Source organism: Oncorhynchus mykiss, chromosome 13 (genome assembly GCF_057628025.1).
Source record: "Oncorhynchus mykiss isolate SJ-2025 chromosome 13, ASM5762802v1, whole genome shotgun sequence".
NCBI classification, from domain to species: domain Eukaryota; kingdom Metazoa; phylum Chordata; class Actinopteri; order Salmoniformes; family Salmonidae; genus Oncorhynchus; species Oncorhynchus mykiss.
In genome coordinates this window covers 81418276-81437650 of record NC_143034.1, presented here as the reverse complement: position 1 = coordinate 81437650, position 19375 = coordinate 81418276, and the positions used below count along the sequence as shown (strand labels likewise).

Here is a 19375-nt window from a genome sequence, read left to right as displayed (position 1 = left end):
TATTATGTAGAGTAGACTAGGTTATAATGTATAGTAGTGGGTTGTTAGTGATATGTAGATGTTATATTATGTAAAGTAGACTAGGTTATGTATATAACCTACATATCATAGATGACCAGTCTAAACCTGTTCAGATCAGTTCACATAATGTTATAGTCCTACCAGTAGCAGGACAGAGAATGTACTGTATATAGCCTACATATCATAGATGACCAGTCTAAACCTGTTCAGATCAGTTCACATAATGTTATAGTCCTACCAGTAGCAGGACAGAGAATGTACTGTATATAACCTACATATCATAGATGACCAGTCTAAATCTGTTCAGGTCAGTTCACATAATGTTATAGTCCTTCCAGTAGCAGGACAGAGAATGTACTGTATATAACCTACATATCATAGATGACCAGTCTAAACCTGTTCAGGTCAGTTCACATAATGTTATAGTCCTACCAGTAGCAGGACAGAGAATGTCCACTATATATACAAAAGTATGTGGACACCCCTTCAAATGAGTGGATTCGGCTATTTCAGCCACACCTGTTGCTGACAGGTGAATAGAATCGAGCACACCACCATGCAATCTCCACAGACAAACATTGGCAGTAGAATGACCTAACGGAAGATCTCAGTGCCTTTCAACGTGGCACCGTCATAGGATGCCACCTTTCCAACATGTCAGTTCATTCATTTAGGTCAACATTGGATCATTCAGAGATCCTCACTGACTGGAGGGGCTGAATAATTTTGCACGCCCAATTTTTCAGTTTTTGATTTGTTAAAAAAGTTTGAAATATCCAATAAATGTCGTTCCACTTCATGATTGTGTCCCACTTGTTGTTGATTCTTCACAAAAAAATACAGTTTTATATCTTTATGTTTGAAGCCTGAAATGTGGCAAAAGGTCACAAAGTTCAAGGGGGCCGAATACTTTCGCAAGGCACTGTATATATATATATCCCAATGCTCCAGGGCAGTGATTGGGGACACAGCCCTGTGTAGGGTGCTGTCTTTTGGATGGAACGTTAAACGGGTCTCCTGACTCTCTGAGGTCATTAGAGATCCCATGGCACTTATTGTAAGAGTAGGGGTGTTAACCCCGGTGTCCTGGTTAAATTCCCAATCTGGCCATCAAACCATCACGGTCACCTAATAATCCCCAGTTAACAATTGGCTCATTCATCCCCCTCCTCTCCCCTGTAACTATTCCCCAGGTCGTTGCTGCAAATGAGAACGTGTTCTCAGTCAACCTACCTGGTGAAACAATGGATAAATAATAAAGGTGTCTTTACTTTTACTCAGGAATGAAAATGTAGTACTTTTTCCAACACTGTTCTAACGTTCCATATGAGACACAGTTTCAACAGACATTCTGGAACTGCGTTCTGTTTCCACCACTGTTCTAATGTTCCATATGAGACACAGTTTCAACAGACATTCTGGAACTGCGTTCTGTTTCCACCACTGTTCTAATGTTCCATATGAGACACAGTTTCAACAGACATTCTGGAACTGCGTTCTGTTTCCACCACTGTTCTAACCTTCCATATGAGACACAGTTTCAACAGACATTCTGGAACTGAGTTCTGTTTCCACCACTGTTCTAACCTTCCATATGAGACACAGTTTCAACAGACATTCTGGAACTGAGTTCTGTTTCCACCACTGTTCTAATGTTCCATATGAGACACAGTTTCAACAGACATTCTAGAACTGCGTTCTGTTTCCACCACTGTTCTAATGTTCCATATGAGACACAGTTTCAACAGACATTCTGGAACTGTGTTCTGTTTCCACCACTGTTCTAATGTTCCATATGAGACACAGTTTCAACAGACATTCTGGAACTGAGTTCTGTTTCCACCACTGTTCTAATGTTCCATATGAGACACAGTTTCAACAGACATTCTGGAACTGAGTTCTGTTTCCACCACTGTTCTAATGTTCCATATGAGACACAGTTTCAACAGACATTCTGGAACTGCGTTCTGTTTCCACCACTGTTCTAATGTTCCATATGAGACACAGTTTCAACAGACATTCTGGAACTGCGTTCTGTTTCCACCACTGTTCTAATGTTCCATATGAGACACAGTTTCAACAGACATTCTGGAACTGAGTTCTGTTTCCACCACTGTTCTAATGTTCCATATGAGACACAGTTTCAACAGACATTCTGGAACTGCGTTCTGTTTCCACCACTGTTCTAATGTTCCATATGAGACACAGTTTCAACAGACATTCTGGAACTGCGTTCTGTTTCCACCACTGTTCTAACGTTCCATATGAGACACAGTTTCAACAGACATTCTGGAACTGCGTTCTGTTTCCACCACTGTTCTAACGTTCCATATGAGACACAGTTTCAACAGACATTCTGGAACTGTGTTCTGTTTCCACCGCTGTTCTAATGTTCCACATGAGACACAGTTTCAACAGACATTCTGGAACTGAGTTCTGTTTCCACCGCTGTTCTAACGTTCCATATGAGACACAGTTTCAACAGACATTCTGGAACTGAGTTCTGTTTCCACCACTGTTCTAACGTTCCATATGAGACACAGTTTCAACAGACATTCTGGAACTGAGTTCTGTTTCCACCGCTGTTCTAACGTTCCATATGAGACACAGTTTCAACAGACATTCTGGAACTGAGTTCTGTTTCCACCGCTGTTCTAACGTTCCATATGAGACACAGTTTCAACAGACATTCTGGAACTGAGTTCTGTTTCCAACACTGTTCTAACGTTCCATATGAGACACAGTTTCAACAGACATTCTGGAACTGAGTTCTGTTTCCACCACTGTTCTAACGTTCCATATGAGACACAGTTTCAACAGACATTCTGGAACTGAGTTCTGTTTCCACCACTGTTCTAACGTTCCATATGAGACACAGTTTCAACAGACATTCTGGAACTGAGTTCTGTTTCCAACACTGTTCTAACGTTCCATATGAGACACAGTTTCAACAGACATTCTGGAACTGAGTTCTGTTTCCACCACTGTTCTAACGTTCCATATGAGACACAGTTTCAACAGACATTCTGGAACTGAGTTCTGTTTCCACCACTGTTCTAACGTTCCATATGAGACACAGTTTCAACAGACATTCTGGAACTGAGTTCTGTTTCCACCACTGTTCTAACGTTCCATATGAGTCACAGTTTCAACAGACATTCTGGAACTGAGTTCTGTTTCCACCACTGTTCTAACGTTCCATATGAGTCACAGTTTCAACAGACATTCTGGAACTGTGTTCTGTTTCCACCACTGTTCTAACGTTCCATATGAGTCACAGTTTCAACAGACATTCTGGAACTGAGTTCTGTTTCCACCACTGTTCTAACGTTCCATATGAGTCACAGTTTCAACAGACATTCTGGAACTGAGTTCTGTTTCCACCACTGTTCTAACGTTCCATATGAGTCACAGTTTCAACAGACATTCTGGAACTGAGTTCTGTTTCCACCACTGTTCTAACGTTCCATATGAGTCACAGTTTCAACAGACATTCTGGAACTGTGTTCTGTTTCCACCACTGTTCTAACGTTCCATATGAGACACAGTTTCAACAGACATTCTGGAACTGAGTTCTGTTTCCACCACTGTTCTAACGTTCCATATGAGTCACAGTTTCAACAGACATTCTGGAACTGAGTTCTGTTTCCACCACTGTTCTAACGTTCCATATGAGTCACAGTTTCAACAGACATTCTGGAACTGAGTTCTGTTTCCACCACTGTTCTAACGTTCCATATGAGACACAGTTTCAACAGACATTCTGGAACTGAGTTCTGTTTCCACCACTGTTCTAACGTTCCATATGAGACACAGTTTCAACAGACATTCTGGAACTGTGTTCTGTTTCCACCACTGTTCTAACGTTCCATATGAGACACAGTTTCAACAGACATTCTGGAACTGAGTTCTGTTTCCACCACTGTTCTAACGTTCCATATGAGTCACAGTTTCAACAGACATTCTGGAACTGAGTTCTGTTTCCACCACTGTTCTAACGTTCCATATGAGTCACAGTTTCAACAGACATTCTGGAACTGAGTTCTGTTTCCACCACTGTTCTAACGTTCCATATGAGACACAGTTTCAACAGACATTCTGGAACTGAGTTCTGTTTCCACCACTGTTCTAACGTTCCATATGAGACACATTTTCAACAGACATTCTGGAACTGAGTTCTGTTTCCACCACTGTTCTAACGTTCCATATGAGACACAGTTTCAACAGACATTCTGGAACTGAGTTCTGTTTCCACCACTGTTCTAACGTTCCATATGAGACACAGTTTCAACAGACATTCTGGAACTGAGTTCTGTTTCCACCACTGTTCTAACGTTCCATATGAGACACAGTTTCAACAGACATTCTGGAACTGAGTTCTGTTTCCACCACTGTTCTAACGTTCCATATGAGACACAGTTTCAACAGACATTCTGGAACTGAGTTCTGTTTCCACCACTGTTCTAACGTTCCATATGAGACACAGTTTCAACAGACATTCTGGAACTGAGTTCTGTTTCCACCACTGTTCTAACGTTCCATATGAGACACAGTTTCAACAGACATTCTGGAACTGAGTTCTGTTTCCACCACTGTTCTAACGTTCCATATGAGACACAGTTTCAACAGACATTCTGGAACTGAGTTCTGTTTCCACCACTGTTCTAACGTTCCATATGAGACACAGTTTCAACAGACATTCTGGAACTGAGTTCTGTTTCCACCACTGTTCTAACGTTCCATATGAGACCCATTTTCAACAGACATTCTGGAACTGAGTTCTGTTTCCACCACTGTTCTAACGTTCCATATGAGACACAGTTTCAACAGACATTCTGGAACTGAGTTCTGTTTCCACCACTGTTCTAATGTTCCATATGAGACACAGTTTCAACAGACATTCTGGAACTGCGTTCTGTTTCCACCACTGTTCTAACGTTCCATATGAGACACAGTTTCAACAGACATTCTGGAACTGCGTCGGCTACAAAGTTACTTTACATTTCATATCAGGAAATAAAGTAACGGTCACTGGGTGAATTAGTTGTGCATTGCCCGGCTCCCCGGGTGGGCAGAGTTTGAGCATTTTACACCATTCCATTGGTCCTTAAAGTATATGTCCACCCAACTGTAGCACAGGGTCATGCAAAACAAACTTCCCACTGTCGCAGAGACACCGAGTTCTAATCCCAGACGTGTTTCTTCAAGACATCTCTCTTACATTATTTTGGATAAACATATAATTTACTCTAAACCAAGTTTAGCTGTGTTTTTTTTTTCTCCAAAATGTGAGTTACTGTAGGACTTTAATAATTGTAAGCAGGCCTACAAACCAAAAAGGTTTTAATTTGAGAATGTTCATTTGTATGCCTCAAATATTAAACTGTCTTAAAATATGTGATGATTAGTTGAATCAGGTGTGTAAGTGCTGGTAAGAACAAAAGGATTGAGGAACCCTGAGATAAACATAAAACAATATAATTGAAAAGCTCCTCCACCATCTTTACCAGACGTGTTACTGATAACATGTCGGACTACTGATTAGTTTACACTTTGAAAACTGCTGTCTGTCAGCAACTCAGCTCAAGTAGCAGTTCTACTAACGAGTAATATCTCATTACAGGTATTCATTCTCTTACTGTGTCCAATAGAATAAGTTATTTTACAGAAATACCTACTTTATTTTTCAATAATCTCCATATAGTGTTTTCTGCTCTGTCGTCTCAAAATGGATCCTGAACAAAAGAACAACTTTACTTTCTGTTTAAGCTCAGTCGCCTCCCCAACCTGATAATAAAGTGTTATATTGGTATCTTCCACTAGATGGCAGTAAACACCTGCTGTAACTAGACATTACAACTATGTGTTCTGTTTCAGCTCAGCCGTCTCCCCACCCTGATAATAAAGTGTTATATTGGTATCTTCCACTAGATGACAGTAAACACCTGCTGTAACTAGACTTTACAACTATGTGTTCTGTTTCATACAGGCAGTGTCCCAGAGGAGGAGTGTTGCTCTAGGATCCGGTCCCCCTCTCCATGTAATCTGATTCATTATGATCTAGGATCAGGTCCCCCTCTCCATGTAATCTGATTCATTATGATCTAGGATCAGGTCCCCCTCTCCATGTAATCTGATTCATTATGATCTAGGATCAGGTCCCTTCTCTCCATGTAATCTGATTCATTATGATCTAGGATCAGGTCCCCCTCTCCATGTAATCTGATTCATTATGATCTAGGATCAGGTCCCCCTCTCCATGTAATCTGATTCATTATGATCTAGGATCAGGTCCCCCTCTCCATGCAATCTGATTCATTATGATCTAGGATCAGGTCCCTCCTCTCCATGCAATCTGATTCATTATGATCTAGGATCAGGTCCTCCTCTCCATGTAATCTGATTCATTATGATCTAGGATCAGGTCCCCCTCTCCATGTAATCTGATTCATTATGATCTAGGATCAGGTCCCCCTCTCCATGTAATCTGATTCATTATGATCTAGGATCAGGTCCCCCTCTCCATGTAATCTGATTCATTATGATCTAAAAGGCTAAACTGATCCTAGATCAGCTCTCCTACTCTTTATGAATACTGTCACAGGTGACTCCTCAAGATGAGGCTCATGATTTATAAGTTATATTCTTCAAGAATCAATTAGTATCATTTATTGAACTGCTTTGCCATGTGCAGATCTGTGAGGTCTTAACTTAAAGGTTCTATATAGACCTTATGGTCATTTTAATGAGGTTGAACATCCATCCCATCAGATTGTGTAAAGGATTTTATGAGTTCAGAAAAATACTGACTGGGAAGCATCTCTCTGACCTCACCCTGCTGAAACACACTCAAGTAAAGACCACATAGCTACAGTTATATGTCTGTTTCTACCCACTTTTACAGCCAATGTTATGGACTGGTATCCATATGAATCAGTAGAATATACAGACTAGTTAACCACCTCCCAGTAGATGGACCCACTCAGAACTTTATATATACAGACTAGTTAACCACCTCCCAGTAGATGGACCCACACCGAACATTATATATACAGACTAGTTAACCACCTCCCAGTAGATGGACCCACACAGAACATTATATATACAGACTAGTTAACCACATCCCAGTAGATGGACTGGTATCCATATGAATCAGTAGAATATACAGACTAGTTAACCACCTCCCAGTAGATGGACCCACACAGAACTGTATATACACAGACTAGTTGTAGGACCAATGTACTTGGGCCTCCGTTGTGTGTTGCCTGTTGGGGTCTGGAATATGTCGTGAGGGGGTTGAGGTTCCCGGTATTCGCGGTGAGTTTGAAAAAACGCTCGTACAGAACAGTAGAATTGCATCCAAGTCACTCGTGTCCGCTGTCCATAACGAATCCTTTATCATTCTTGGCTGTATGTCGGCTGTAAATATATAAAATCGTTTTTAAAATAGTACACACTATTTTTTTTATATATAAATATTCTTGGGTATGTGTTTAATTTTAAGGACTTACAACGAAAAAAGTCTGATGGCGACTGACTGCCTGATTTTTGAGAGTGTGCATCACCCTCATGTTGTTCCAGATCCGGTAAACCGTGTAAAAGCTGCGTAAAGGTTTGGGAACCTAGCCACCGTTAGACAATATTAACCGTTATACGCTATATATATACACTTTTTAACACATATTGGCCTTTGGCCTGAAATACCCAAATAACTCGGGTTTAATATTACAATAATATTCAAACAAATCTTAAAATATATTTCTCATTTACTCACCTCCAGAAATATCCATTAGGATTCACTTATTCAGAATATATTTTTTTAATCTGTCCGGGCAGCTAAATATTCGGGCCTTTGGGTTTGCGCTAAAGCAGTGCTAACCGTGTTAAAAATAGATGCTCCACGTTCTGTCCCTAACTTGTTAAAGTACGGAATGAGTTTCGAGACATATCCTGTATGCAACCACCCCCCTGTATGTTTGGTTTAGAGACCAAAAGGCTGTGAATTCAAAGAGCCGTTCTGTCAACCGGTTTGTTGGGGTCCCGGTGCGTTGATTAGATATCCATGTTTAACCCCGGCGGTCGGCCGATATCTTGACATGCCTTATGCTGGATAGTGCAAACTTTGGGTTTCCAAACGCTTCTCTACAGATAGAGGGCTGGGACCCCATGTTGAACCCAAACCCCGTTGTTTTTTGAAACGCACACACACACACACTTTCAATGTCTTTTTCTTCGCGACAGAGCTGGGTGAAGATGTGAAATACCTTTTCACATAGTTACGGGTGAGATACAGTTTTTTTAAACTCCTTTTATTGAATTCCAAAATATTTCGTACAACCTTTAAGACATGTTTGAATTAAGTAACAAAATTTGAATAATATTTAAATATGCATCACGCGTGTTTTATGTAAAAACATTGGAGGCCTGCCATTGTACGTTATTACAAACTTTAATAAACCGTAATGTTCATAACACACCATTGTAGGCAAAGACTATAAACTAATACATGTTTTTTTCAGATATTACAGTTGTCTGCGCCAGACCCTAGCGTGAGAGAAAAGACCGCTCCCCCTTTAGTTAAATGGGTGAGATACATTTTCAAAACCAATGATTTAATTCTAAATATTTAACACATACATTTTAACACACGTTATAATTCAACATTTTTTACTATTTCTTACAGATATAGGGTCCCTGTTAGCCCTGACCATTATCCGTTTCCAATTCCCCATCGCAAAGTCTTTTGTCCGCCCCATCGAAGCTCTGGACGTTTTCACTCCAGGGAAAGATCCTCCTTCGGCCTGGGTATGTCTCAATGATAACCTCGGCCATCGCCGTAATTGTTCACGATTTTCGAAAAGACTGTCCAGCTTATTCATCAGTGTTCGGAAAATATTTTAAAAATTTAAAACTGAACATTATTTGAAAAAAATGTACATCCTTTCATGCTTTGGAAGATACATATGAACTGACAGTTTTCGTCGCATTTGCACTATCAAATTGTTCACATGCTAAAATTGTCACTCTGGAGTCCGGGGTATACGCCATTGAAGCGACTCTTAGGGCCATTAGATCATTTCATCCGCAGACCTGTTCTTCCAACGCATATCCGGGTAGACTTGAAGCACTCAGGGCCTGTTCAATTTGACACAGCGCGAGTCTTATTTTAAGCCATTCTCTCATCCCTAGCGCTGGAGAAAAACTCTCGGGTTCTGCCCGATAAAAGCGTTTGGACACGCTGTCTGTGAATATCTTAACCGTAGATTCCTCAGGTTGGAATATGTCCCTCACTCGTACCCAAAACTCCTTTGAAACATTCTGGAGCCTCAAGCAAAACAGCCTCCAGGCTTTTGTCATTGGGTTCACGTCATCATGACGCAGGGTCATAAATCAATAACTTTGACCCGTGCCGTCTACTTTATTCTCTCTTGTGTGTGTTCAATGTGTGTGTGTGTGTCCAATATGTGTTTGTTTGTGTGTGTCCAATGTGTGTGTCCAGTGTGTGTATGTGTTTGTTTGTGTGTGTCCAATGTGTGTGTCCAGTGTGTGTTTGTGTGTTCAGTGTGTGTGCATGTATGTCCACTGTGTGTGTTTGTCCAGTGTGTGTGTGTGTGTGTGTCCACTGTGTGCGTCCAGTGTGTGTGTGTGTGTGTGTGTGTGTGTCCAGTGTGTGTGTGTGTGTGTGTGTGTGTGTTTGCGTGTGTGTCCAATGTGTGTGTTCAGTGTGTGTCCAGTGTGTGTGTGTGTGTGTCCAGTGTGTGTAATTCTATTGTGTGTGTGTCCAGTGTTTGTGTGTTTCAGTGTGTGTGTCAGGTTATTATTTACAAGGACACTGAGGAGTTGTAATCAACCCAAAACCCTGGATAAAGGGGCTCAGTGAATGTGAAGGTGAATGTGAAGAGGTGGGTCAGAGTGTCAGAGGAGGCTCTATAGAAGGACAGAGTGCCGGCTGGCCAGTCCAGATACACTCCTACTCTGTGGGGGCTGGAGGGGCAGATGTCTATGGTAATGGGATTACTATTGTGATAGGCAGTGTAACTGTTGTCAGAGCAGGACAGACTCCAGGACTTGTCATTGTGTCCAAGCCAGCACTCCTTAACCCCTCCTCTTCCTCTCCTACTGATTCCTTTACATGTCACTCCTATACCAGCCCTTATCCCACTCCACTCGACCTCCCAGTAACAGCGCCCAGTCAGACCCTCTCTACACAGCACCTGTCTACAGCCCTCAAATCTCTCTGGGTGATCAGGATACGGCTGCTCCTCTCTCCTCCATGTCACCTTTCTGTTCCCCTCAGACAGAGAGAGGTGTCTGTCTACTGTGTTTGGGTCCACTGTGAGATCACAGACATCTGATGGATGAAACCAGACACAATATTAGAAATCATCATCATTCACATTAGAATGTTAACTCACTTTTCACTAATTCATTTAATGTAGATGTTTCTAGGTATCAAAAGGAGAAGTTAAGGTAACTTGAGACTTGTTGAATGATCATATGTTATACTGTATGGTAATACAAAACAGACTTATTCCTATTAATTACACACACACACACACACACACACACACACACACACACACACACACACACACACACACACACACACACACACACACACACACACACACACATTTCTAATATAACACTAAGACACCACACACACACACAATTCTTACATAGCATGAACATACTCACACACACACTCACCTGTATGCATCATGAACACACACACACACACACTTCTAACGTAACACATCCACACACACACACATCCACACACACATTGTCAAAGCAACTCTTTCTGTTTCTGGAGAACTACAGCTGATATTTAATATGACCAAGTCAGTAATGATGGTGGTCTTTGACTTTGACTTAACTTGAATTAAGACTTATTCTTAGTTATAGTCTTCACAGTAGTCAACACTCACATTTTCTAAGTCCAGGTTTCATTGTGTTCTCTCCACCATGTTCCACACTGTAGCGGTAAGCAGAAGAACAGCAGACAGTCAGTGAGGGATACACCTGAACTCACTCACACACACACACAGTAACTTATAACTTTGTCCAAGTGGTGGTCAGAATGTTTGTCTTAACTGGCCTAATAAGTCAAACATGTCTGATATGAACATTGACATAAAACCTCTACATACTTGAGTTTCTCCAGTCTGCAGTGTGGATCCTCCAGTCCAGCAGAGAGCAGTCTGACTCCTGAGTCTCCTGGGTGATTGTAGCTTAGGTCCAGCTCTCTCAGGTGTGAGGGGTTTGACCTCAGAGCTGAGACCAGAGAAGCACAGCCTTCCTCTGTGACTAGACAGCCTGACAGCCTGCAAAGAGTCAAATCATATTAAAATCACACTGATATTCTTTGGTGGTGAAAATAGTGGCAGTATACTTTTTCAACATATTCAGATATACAGTGGGGCAAAAAAGTATTTAGTCAGCCACCAATTGTGCAAGTTCTCCCACTTAAAAAGATGAGAGAGGCCTTTGATTGTCATACACTTCAACTATGACAGACAAAATTAGAAAAAAATGCAGAAAATCACATTGTAGGATTTTTAATGCATTTATTTGCAAATTATGGTGGAAAATAAGTATTTGGTCACCTACAAACAAGCAAGATTTCTGGCTCTCACAGACCTGTAACTTCTTCTTTAAGAGGCTCCTCTGTCCTCCACTCGTTACCTGTATTAATGGCACCTGTTTGAACTTGTTATCAATATAAAAGACACCTGTCCACAACCTCAAACAGTCACACTCCAAACTCCACTATGGCCAAGACCAAAGAGCTGTCAAAGGACACCAGAAACAAAATTGTAGACCTGCACCAGGCTGGGAAGACTGAATCTGCAATAGGTAAGCAGCTTGGTTTGAAGAAATCAACTGTGGGAGCAATTATTAGGAAATGGAAGACATACAAGACCACTGATAATCTCCCTCCATCTGGGGCTCCACGCAAGATCTCACCCCGTGGGGTCAAACTGATCACAACAACGGTGAGCAAAAATCCCAGAACCACACGGGGGGACCTAGTGAATGACCTGCAGAGAGCTGGGACCAAAGTAACAAAGCCTACCATCAGTAACACACTACGCCGCCAGGGACTCAAATCCTGCAGTGCCAGACGTGTCCCCCTGCTTAAAACCTGTTAAGGATATGGCAGACATATGCCCCCTTTGGAGAGATTGGGTACCCCTAGTAAACTGAAAAAAAAATCTGTCAAAAATTGCTAATATATGCAAATAAAAATTATTATTGGATAGAAAACACTCTAAAGATTCTAAAACCGTTGGAATTATGTCTGTAAGTATAGCAGAACTCACAGGGCAGGCATTCTTCCAAACTAGTTTTTGTGGTCATGAAAGTTGGAGCAACTTTGACGTCATCGCCCCCACCCTTCCCAAACAGTTATGATTCTGGGGATACTTTCTCTTCCGCTAGATGTCCTCTTTCAGTAGAGCTTTGAATCGTTCAAATCCCACGAGAATTGACCCTATGGGAGTGAAATTAGTGCGTGCCACGAGAAAATAGGCTGTGCGTAGGGGCGCGAATTGGTCCCAGCCATTCCTTTGTTCCAGCACTCAAGAGAAGGGCAGACGATGGCCGATTGAATTGAAGTTTGTTTTGTGTGTCTAAAACATCATAAAGCTTGCTTCTGCACTTAGTTTGACCTGTTTAGTCGACATATAATATGTAATTTTGAAGTTTTGATGCGCAACTTTTCCGGACCAGAGGACGTTTTGGGTGCATTTCAGCTGATGTTATTAGCAGTAGCTAATACAAAGACGCAAGACTTGAAACCAAACGATGTATTGGGTAAGTATGAGGCCTTCCAGAACATTCTGAACGAAGACCATCGAAGGTAAGGGAATATTTATGCTTAAATCTGTGTTTCTGTTGACTCCAACATTACGTAGAAATGTAGCTTGTAACTGAGCGCCGTCTCAGCATATTGAATAGTGTGCGATTTCTGTAACGTTAAAAATAAATCTAACAAAGCGGTTGCATAAAGAAGCAGTGTATCTTTCTAACTATATGTAGAACATGTATATTTAGTCAAAGTTTATGATGTCTATTTACGTTATCTTGCCGCGCTACCTAGATTTCCTGCGGGCATTTTTGAGTAATTTCTGAACGTGAACTCACTGTAAATGGACATTTATGGATATAAATGGCATATTATTGAAAAAAAAATGTACTGTGTAACATGTCCTATTACTGTCATCTGATGAAGATTTTCAAAAGGTTAGTGAACGATTTATTTTTTAATCCTGCGTTTGTTGATTGCATGTTTTGGCTATTCAAATGAGCTGTGTCTGGTGGTGGTTTGACATATATATGTGCTATGTTTTCGCCGTAAAACATTTTAGAAATCTGACTTGCTGGCTAGATGAACAAGGTGTTTATCTTTCATTTGAGCTATTGGACTTGTTAATGTGTGGAGGTTAAATATTTTTAAGAATATTTTTGCGTTCCATGCGCCACCATTTCAGCTGAACGTGGGTGGGTTGATTCCCAATTGGGAACCAATATCTTAGACAGGTTAAGCCAGTACATGTTCAGGCCCGTCTGAAGTTTGCTAGAGAGCATGAGGATGATCCAGAAGAAGATTGGGAGAATGTCATATGGTCAGATCAAACCAAAATATAACTTTTTGGTAAAAACTCAACTCGTCGTGTTTGGAGGACAAAGAATGCTGAGTTGCATCCAAAGAACACCATACCTACTGTGAAGCAAGGGGGGGGGGGGGGAAACATCATGCTTTGGGGCTGTTTTTCTGCAAAGGGACCAGGACGACTGATCCGTGGGAAAGAATGAATGGGGCCATGTATCGTGAGATTTTGAGTGAAAACCTCCTTCCATCAGCAAGGGCATTGAATATGAAACGTGGCTGGGTCTTTCAGCATGACAACGATCCCAAACACACAGCCCGGGCAACGAAGGAGTGGCTTCGTAAGAAGCATTTCAAGGTCCTGGAGTGGCCTAGCCAGTCTCCAGATCTCAACCCTATAGAAAATCTTTGGAGGGAGTTGAAAGTCTGTGTTGCCCAGCAACAGCCCCAAAACATCACTGCTCTAGAGGAGATCTGCATGGAGGAATGGGCCAAAATACCAGCAACAGTGTGTGAAAACTTTGTGAAGACTTACAGAAAACGTTTGACCTCTGTCATTGCCAACAAAGGGTATATAACAAAGTATTGAGATAAACTTTTGTTATTGACCAAATACTTATTTTCCACCATAATTTGCAAAAAAAATCATAAAAAATCCTACAATGTGATTTTCTGGATTTTTTTTCTCATTCTGTCTGTCATAGTTGAAGTGTACCTATGATGAAAATTACAGGCCTCTCTCATCTTTTTAAGTGGGAGAACTTGCACAATTGGTGGCTGACTAAATACTTTACTGTACACTGTATCAGTGTCCTGAAACCTGCCATATCTATTTATAAATTCAAGTATCATTATTAAAAATGTCAAATTATCAATGTATTGCTTGTAGAGAGAAACATGTATAGTACAAATATTATAGTAGACTGACCAGACCAGTTTAAAAAGCAGTATCAGTCAGAAGACAGACAGTGAGGAATCAGATTTAGATTGTATTGAGTATACAGTCCACACCATATCTATTTAGACAGTGAGGTATCAGATTTAGATTGTATTGAGTATTCAGTCCACACCATATCTATTTAGACAGTGAGGAATCAGATTTAGATTGTATTGAGTATACAGTCCACACCATATCTATTTAGACAGTGAGGTATCAGATTTAGATTGTATTGAGTATACAGTCCACACCATATCTATTTAGACAGTGAGGTATCAGATTTAGATTGTATTGAGTAAACAGTCCTCACCATATCTATTTTGACAGTGAGGTATCAGATTTAGATTGTATTGAGTATACAGTCCACACCATATCTATTTAGACAGTGAAGCTAACATTTTAAATGTGTCTCTATTCTCCAACATTTTGGATTTCAGAACAAATGTTTCATTTGAGGTGACAGTATATAATGTCACCTTTAATTTGAGAGTATTTTAAGACATGTGTTTCACTATTAAAAATGAAAACAATTTATGTTTCCAGTCTCCTAATTAGAAGAAGTCTTAAGTATTCTGAACAATTCACTCATAGTGTATTAAAATAGTCAAACATTTAGTTTTTGTCGTAAACTCGTTGGTTGCATTTGCAGTTTGTTTTGGTTGTGTTTTGCCCGATAATAAAATGGTGGATGATGAGTGGAGTACTTTTCTCTCTAAGAGAGTAGATAACATGTTTCTAAACAATAATAAATTAATTCTGATGATACCATGATTAAGAAAAATCATGAAAGAATCATGAATAATAATGAGTGAGAAAGTTACAGAGGCTACAACAAAACATACTAACCTCTCACCATTACCAATTACAGAGACTACAACAAAACATGCTAACCTCTCACCATTACCAATAACAGAGACTACAACAAAACATGCTAACCTCTCACCATTACCAATAACAGAGGCTACAACAAAACATACTAACCTCTCACCATTACCAATAACAGAGACTACAACAAAACATGCTAACATCTCACCATTACCAATTACAGAGGCTACAACAAAACATGCTAACCTCTCACCATTACCAATAACAGAGACTACAACAAAACATGCTAACCTCTCACCATTACCAATAACAGAGACTACAACAAAACATGCTAACCTCTCACCATTACCAATAACAGAGGATACAACAAAACATACTAACCTCTCACCATTACCAATAACAGAGGCTACAACAAAACATGCTAACCTCTCACCATAACCAATAACAGAGACTACAACAAAACATGCTAACCTATCACCATTACCAATAACAGAGGCTACAACAAAACATGCTAACCTCTCACCATTACCAATAACAGAGGCTACAACAAAACATGCTAACCTCTCACCATTACCAATAACAGAGACTACAACAAAACATGCTAACCTCTCACCATTACCAATAACAGAGGCTACAACAAAACATGCTAACCTCTCACCATTACCAATTACAGAGGATACAACAAAACATACTAACCTCTCACCATTACAAATAACAGAGGCTACAACAAAACATGCTAACCTCTCACCATTACCAATAACAGAGGCTACAACAAAACATGCTAACCTCTCACCATTACCAATAACAGAGGCTACAACAAAACATGCTAACCTCTCACCATTACAAATAACAGAGGCTACAACAAAACATGCTAACCTCTCAACATTACCAATAACAGAGACTACAACAAAACATGCTAACCTATCACCATTACCAATAACAGAGGCTACAACAAAACATGCTAACCTCTCACCATTACCAGTAACAGAGTCTACAACAAAACATGCTAACCTCTCACCATTACCAATAACAGAGGCTACAACAAAACATGCTAACCTCTCACCATTACCAATTACAGAGGGGGTCTGATCTTTGTGCCTCTGTAACTTTTATTCATCATCATAGTAGCATCATGAATTCATGAGTGTAGAAAACATCTTCTATTCTTACTGACAATACAAGTGAAGTGACTCCAAAATGACAGGACATTATTCACCATTCAGTTTCTATTAGGAAAAACATCTAAAACACAACCAAGACAAACTGCAAATTAATTCAACAAGAAATATGGGACCAAATACTAAACGTATTTAAAAGACTAAAAATAATTTATCCAAAATATTATGACTTTTTCAAATGGGAGAACTAGATACATAAAGGTTTTCATTTATAAACTGTAAAATATATGTGTGAATACCTTTAAATAAAATGTGACATTCTGTACTGTCTCCTAATATGAAACATTATATCTCAAATCCAAAATGCTGGAGCAGAGCACCACATTTAAAACTGTAAGCTTCACTGTCCAAACACATATGGTGTGGACTATGTGTGTCTGGTAAACACATGTGGATCTGGTGAACAGTTATCACTTGTTGACCAACTACAGGAATACTGACCTCAGAGTCTCCAGTTTACAGTGGGGATTCCCCAGTCCAGCAGAGAGCAGCTTCACTCCTGAATCCTTCAGGTCATTGTTACTCAGATCCAGCTCTCTCAGGTGTGAGGGGTTTGACTCCAGAGCTGAGACCAGAGAAGCACAGCCTTCCTCTGTGACTCCACAGCCTGACAGCCTGACAAAGAGATCATCATGACTTCACAAACACACTGTTAATTTAACACCAGTAGTGTAGAAGGACAAATAGCAGATGCATTTGGTTTATTCTCTCAAACAACATATAGATTAATTTTCCGTCTCCAAGATTTGTATGGTCATAGTGTTCTACTAATGTGAAAATATATACATTGATTCAAAAAGTTATTCAATAATAAATATTTTTCTCTAAACTGAGTATTTCTTACTGATGATTAGTTCTTATATGTAATTTTATTTTCTCACAGAGCAACTCTGGAGGCTTTGACCACTGGCAGCAGCCTCAGAAGACCTTCCTCTGATCTGGAGTATTTCTTCAGGTCAAACAAATCCAGATCCTTTTCTGAAGTCAGCAACACAAAGACCAGAGCTGACCACTGTGCAGGTGACAGTTTGGGTTTTGAGAGACTTCCTGATCTCAGGTAGAATTGGATCTCATTCACAAGAGAATGGTCATTCAGTTCATTCAGACAGTGGAACAGATTGATGCTCCTCTCTGGAGAGGGATTCTCCCTGATCTTCTCCTTGATGTACTTGACTGTTTCTTCATGGGTCTGTGAGCTGCTTCTTGTCTTTGTCAGTAGACCTCGGAAGCGCTTCTGATTGGACTCCAGTGAGAGGCCCAGAAGGAAGCGGAGGAAAAGGTCCAGGTTTCCTGTCTCACTTTGTAAGGCTTTATCCACAGCACTCTTGTAGAAAGTAACTTCAGTAACTTTAGGCTTCTCTCTGAAAAGCGAAGAAAAGATACTGGACTTTGTTTGCAGTTTGTCCATTAGATTCTCATTGTTGTTGATGAATGAGAGGAACACATATACAGCAGCCAGAAACTCCTGAATGCTCAGATGAACAAAGCAGTACACCTTGACCTGGTACAGCCCACATTCCTCTTTAAAGAGCTGTGTGCACAATCCTGAGTACACTGAGGCTTCACTGACATCAATGCCAGCCTCTTTCAGGTCTTCTTCATAGAAAATCAGATTGCCATTCACAAGCTGTTGAAAAGCCAGTTTTCCCAGTGACAGAATGCTCTCTTTATTCCAGTGTGGACCTGTCTCTTCTTCCCCAAGATACTTGTCATTCTTCTGTTTGGTATGAAACTCCACAAGGTGTGTGTACATCTCAGTCAGAGTCTTGGGCATCTCTTCTCTCTTATGTTTCAGCATGTGTTCAAGGACTGTTGCAGAAATCCAACAGAAGACTGGAACGTGGCACATGATGTGGAGGCTCCTTGATGTCTTTATGTGTGAGATGATTCTGCTGGCCAGGTCCTCATCACTGAATCTCTTCCTGAAGTACTCCTCCTTCTGTGGGTCATTGAACCCTCGTACCTCTGTCACCTGGTCAACACACCCTGAAGGGATCTTATTGGCTGCTGCAGGTCGGGTAGTTATCCAGATGAGAGCAGAGGGAAGCAGATTTCCCTTGATGAGATTTGTCAGCAGAACATCCACTGAGGTTGACTCTGTGACGTCCCAACATATCTTGTTCTTCTGGAAGTCTAGGGGCAGTCGGCACTCATCCAGACCATCAAAGATGAACAGAACTTTGTACTTGTCGAAGTTGGAGATTCTTGATTGTTTGGTTTCCATTGAGAAGTGATTAAGTAGTTCAATGAAAGTGTGTTTGTCCACTTTCATCAAATTCAGCTCCCGGAAAGGGAATGAAAATACAAATTGGACATCCTGATTTGATTTTCCTTCAGCCCAGTCCAGAATGAACTTCTGCACAGAGACTGTTTTTCCAATGCCAGCGACTCCCTTTGTCAGCACAGTTCTGATGAGTTTGTCTTGTCCAGTGAAGGGTTTGAAGATGTCATTACATCTGATTGGAGTCTCTGGTGTTGCTTGTTTCCTGGTTGTTGTCTCAATCTGTCTCAGCTCATGTTCATTATTGACCTCTCCTGTTCCACCTTCTGTGATGTAGAGCTCTGTGTAGATCTTATTGAGAAGTGTTGGGTTTCCTTGTTTAGCGATCCCCTCAAATACACATTGAAACTTCTTCTTTAGATTAGATTTGAGTTCACGTTGGCAAATCACGGCAAGCTCATCTGAATCTAGAAATAACACAGAGGATATTAATAATGCGTGTGTTTTAATGCCTACAGTATTGTAGGACTGTTATAAAGTTGTAAATTATAATAATTTATTATCTCTTAACTGACTGT

At 40.5% G+C, this 19375-nt stretch overlaps 3 protein-coding genes across 12 annotated transcripts in view; all 3 read right to left on the bottom strand.

The window, feature by feature from the left end:
* The window catches only part of LOC118937839 (NLR family CARD domain-containing protein 3-like), a 71391-nt gene extending 65607 nt beyond the window's left edge, over positions 1–5784 (bottom strand). Inside the window, exon 1 of the mRNA XM_090197858.1 lies at positions 5700–5784. The gene's annotated coding sequence lies outside the window, so the exon portion shown is untranslated. The remainder of the gene's footprint in view (positions 1–5699) is intronic.
* Positions 1–19375, bottom strand: part of LOC118937845 (stonustoxin subunit beta-like) — a 33231-nt gene that overhangs the window by 12423 nt on the left and 1433 nt on the right. For 2 of the 4 annotated variants that reach the window (XM_090197830.1, XM_036939587.2), the window contains exon 1: positions 5700–5802. The exons of 1 other annotated variant lie outside the window; for it this stretch is intronic. The gene's annotated coding sequence lies outside the window, so the exon portion shown is untranslated. Of the gene's footprint in view, positions 1–5699; positions 5803–19375 lie in introns of those variants that run through there. One more of the 4 variants, XM_090197834.1, reaches the window with a different exon arrangement.
* LOC110516933 (NLR family CARD domain-containing protein 3) overlaps positions 8455–19375 on the bottom strand; it is a 31414-nt gene continuing 20493 nt past the window's right edge. For 6 of the 7 annotated variants that reach the window (XM_090197811.1, XM_090197808.1, XM_090197807.1 and 3 more), the window contains 5 exons: positions 17458–19264; positions 17018–17191; positions 11175–11348; positions 10953–10999; positions 8455–10372 (listed from right to left, as the gene is read on the bottom strand). In XM_090197811.1, coding sequence (XP_090053937.1) covers positions 9843–10372; positions 10953–10999; positions 11175–11348; positions 17018–17191; positions 17458–19264 — 2732 coding nt within the window. In that variant the 3' untranslated portion in view covers positions 8455–9842. Of the gene's footprint in view, positions 10373–10952; positions 11000–11174; positions 11349–16888; positions 17192–17457; positions 19265–19375 lie in introns of those variants that run through there. The other variant, XM_090197812.1, reaches the window with a different exon arrangement.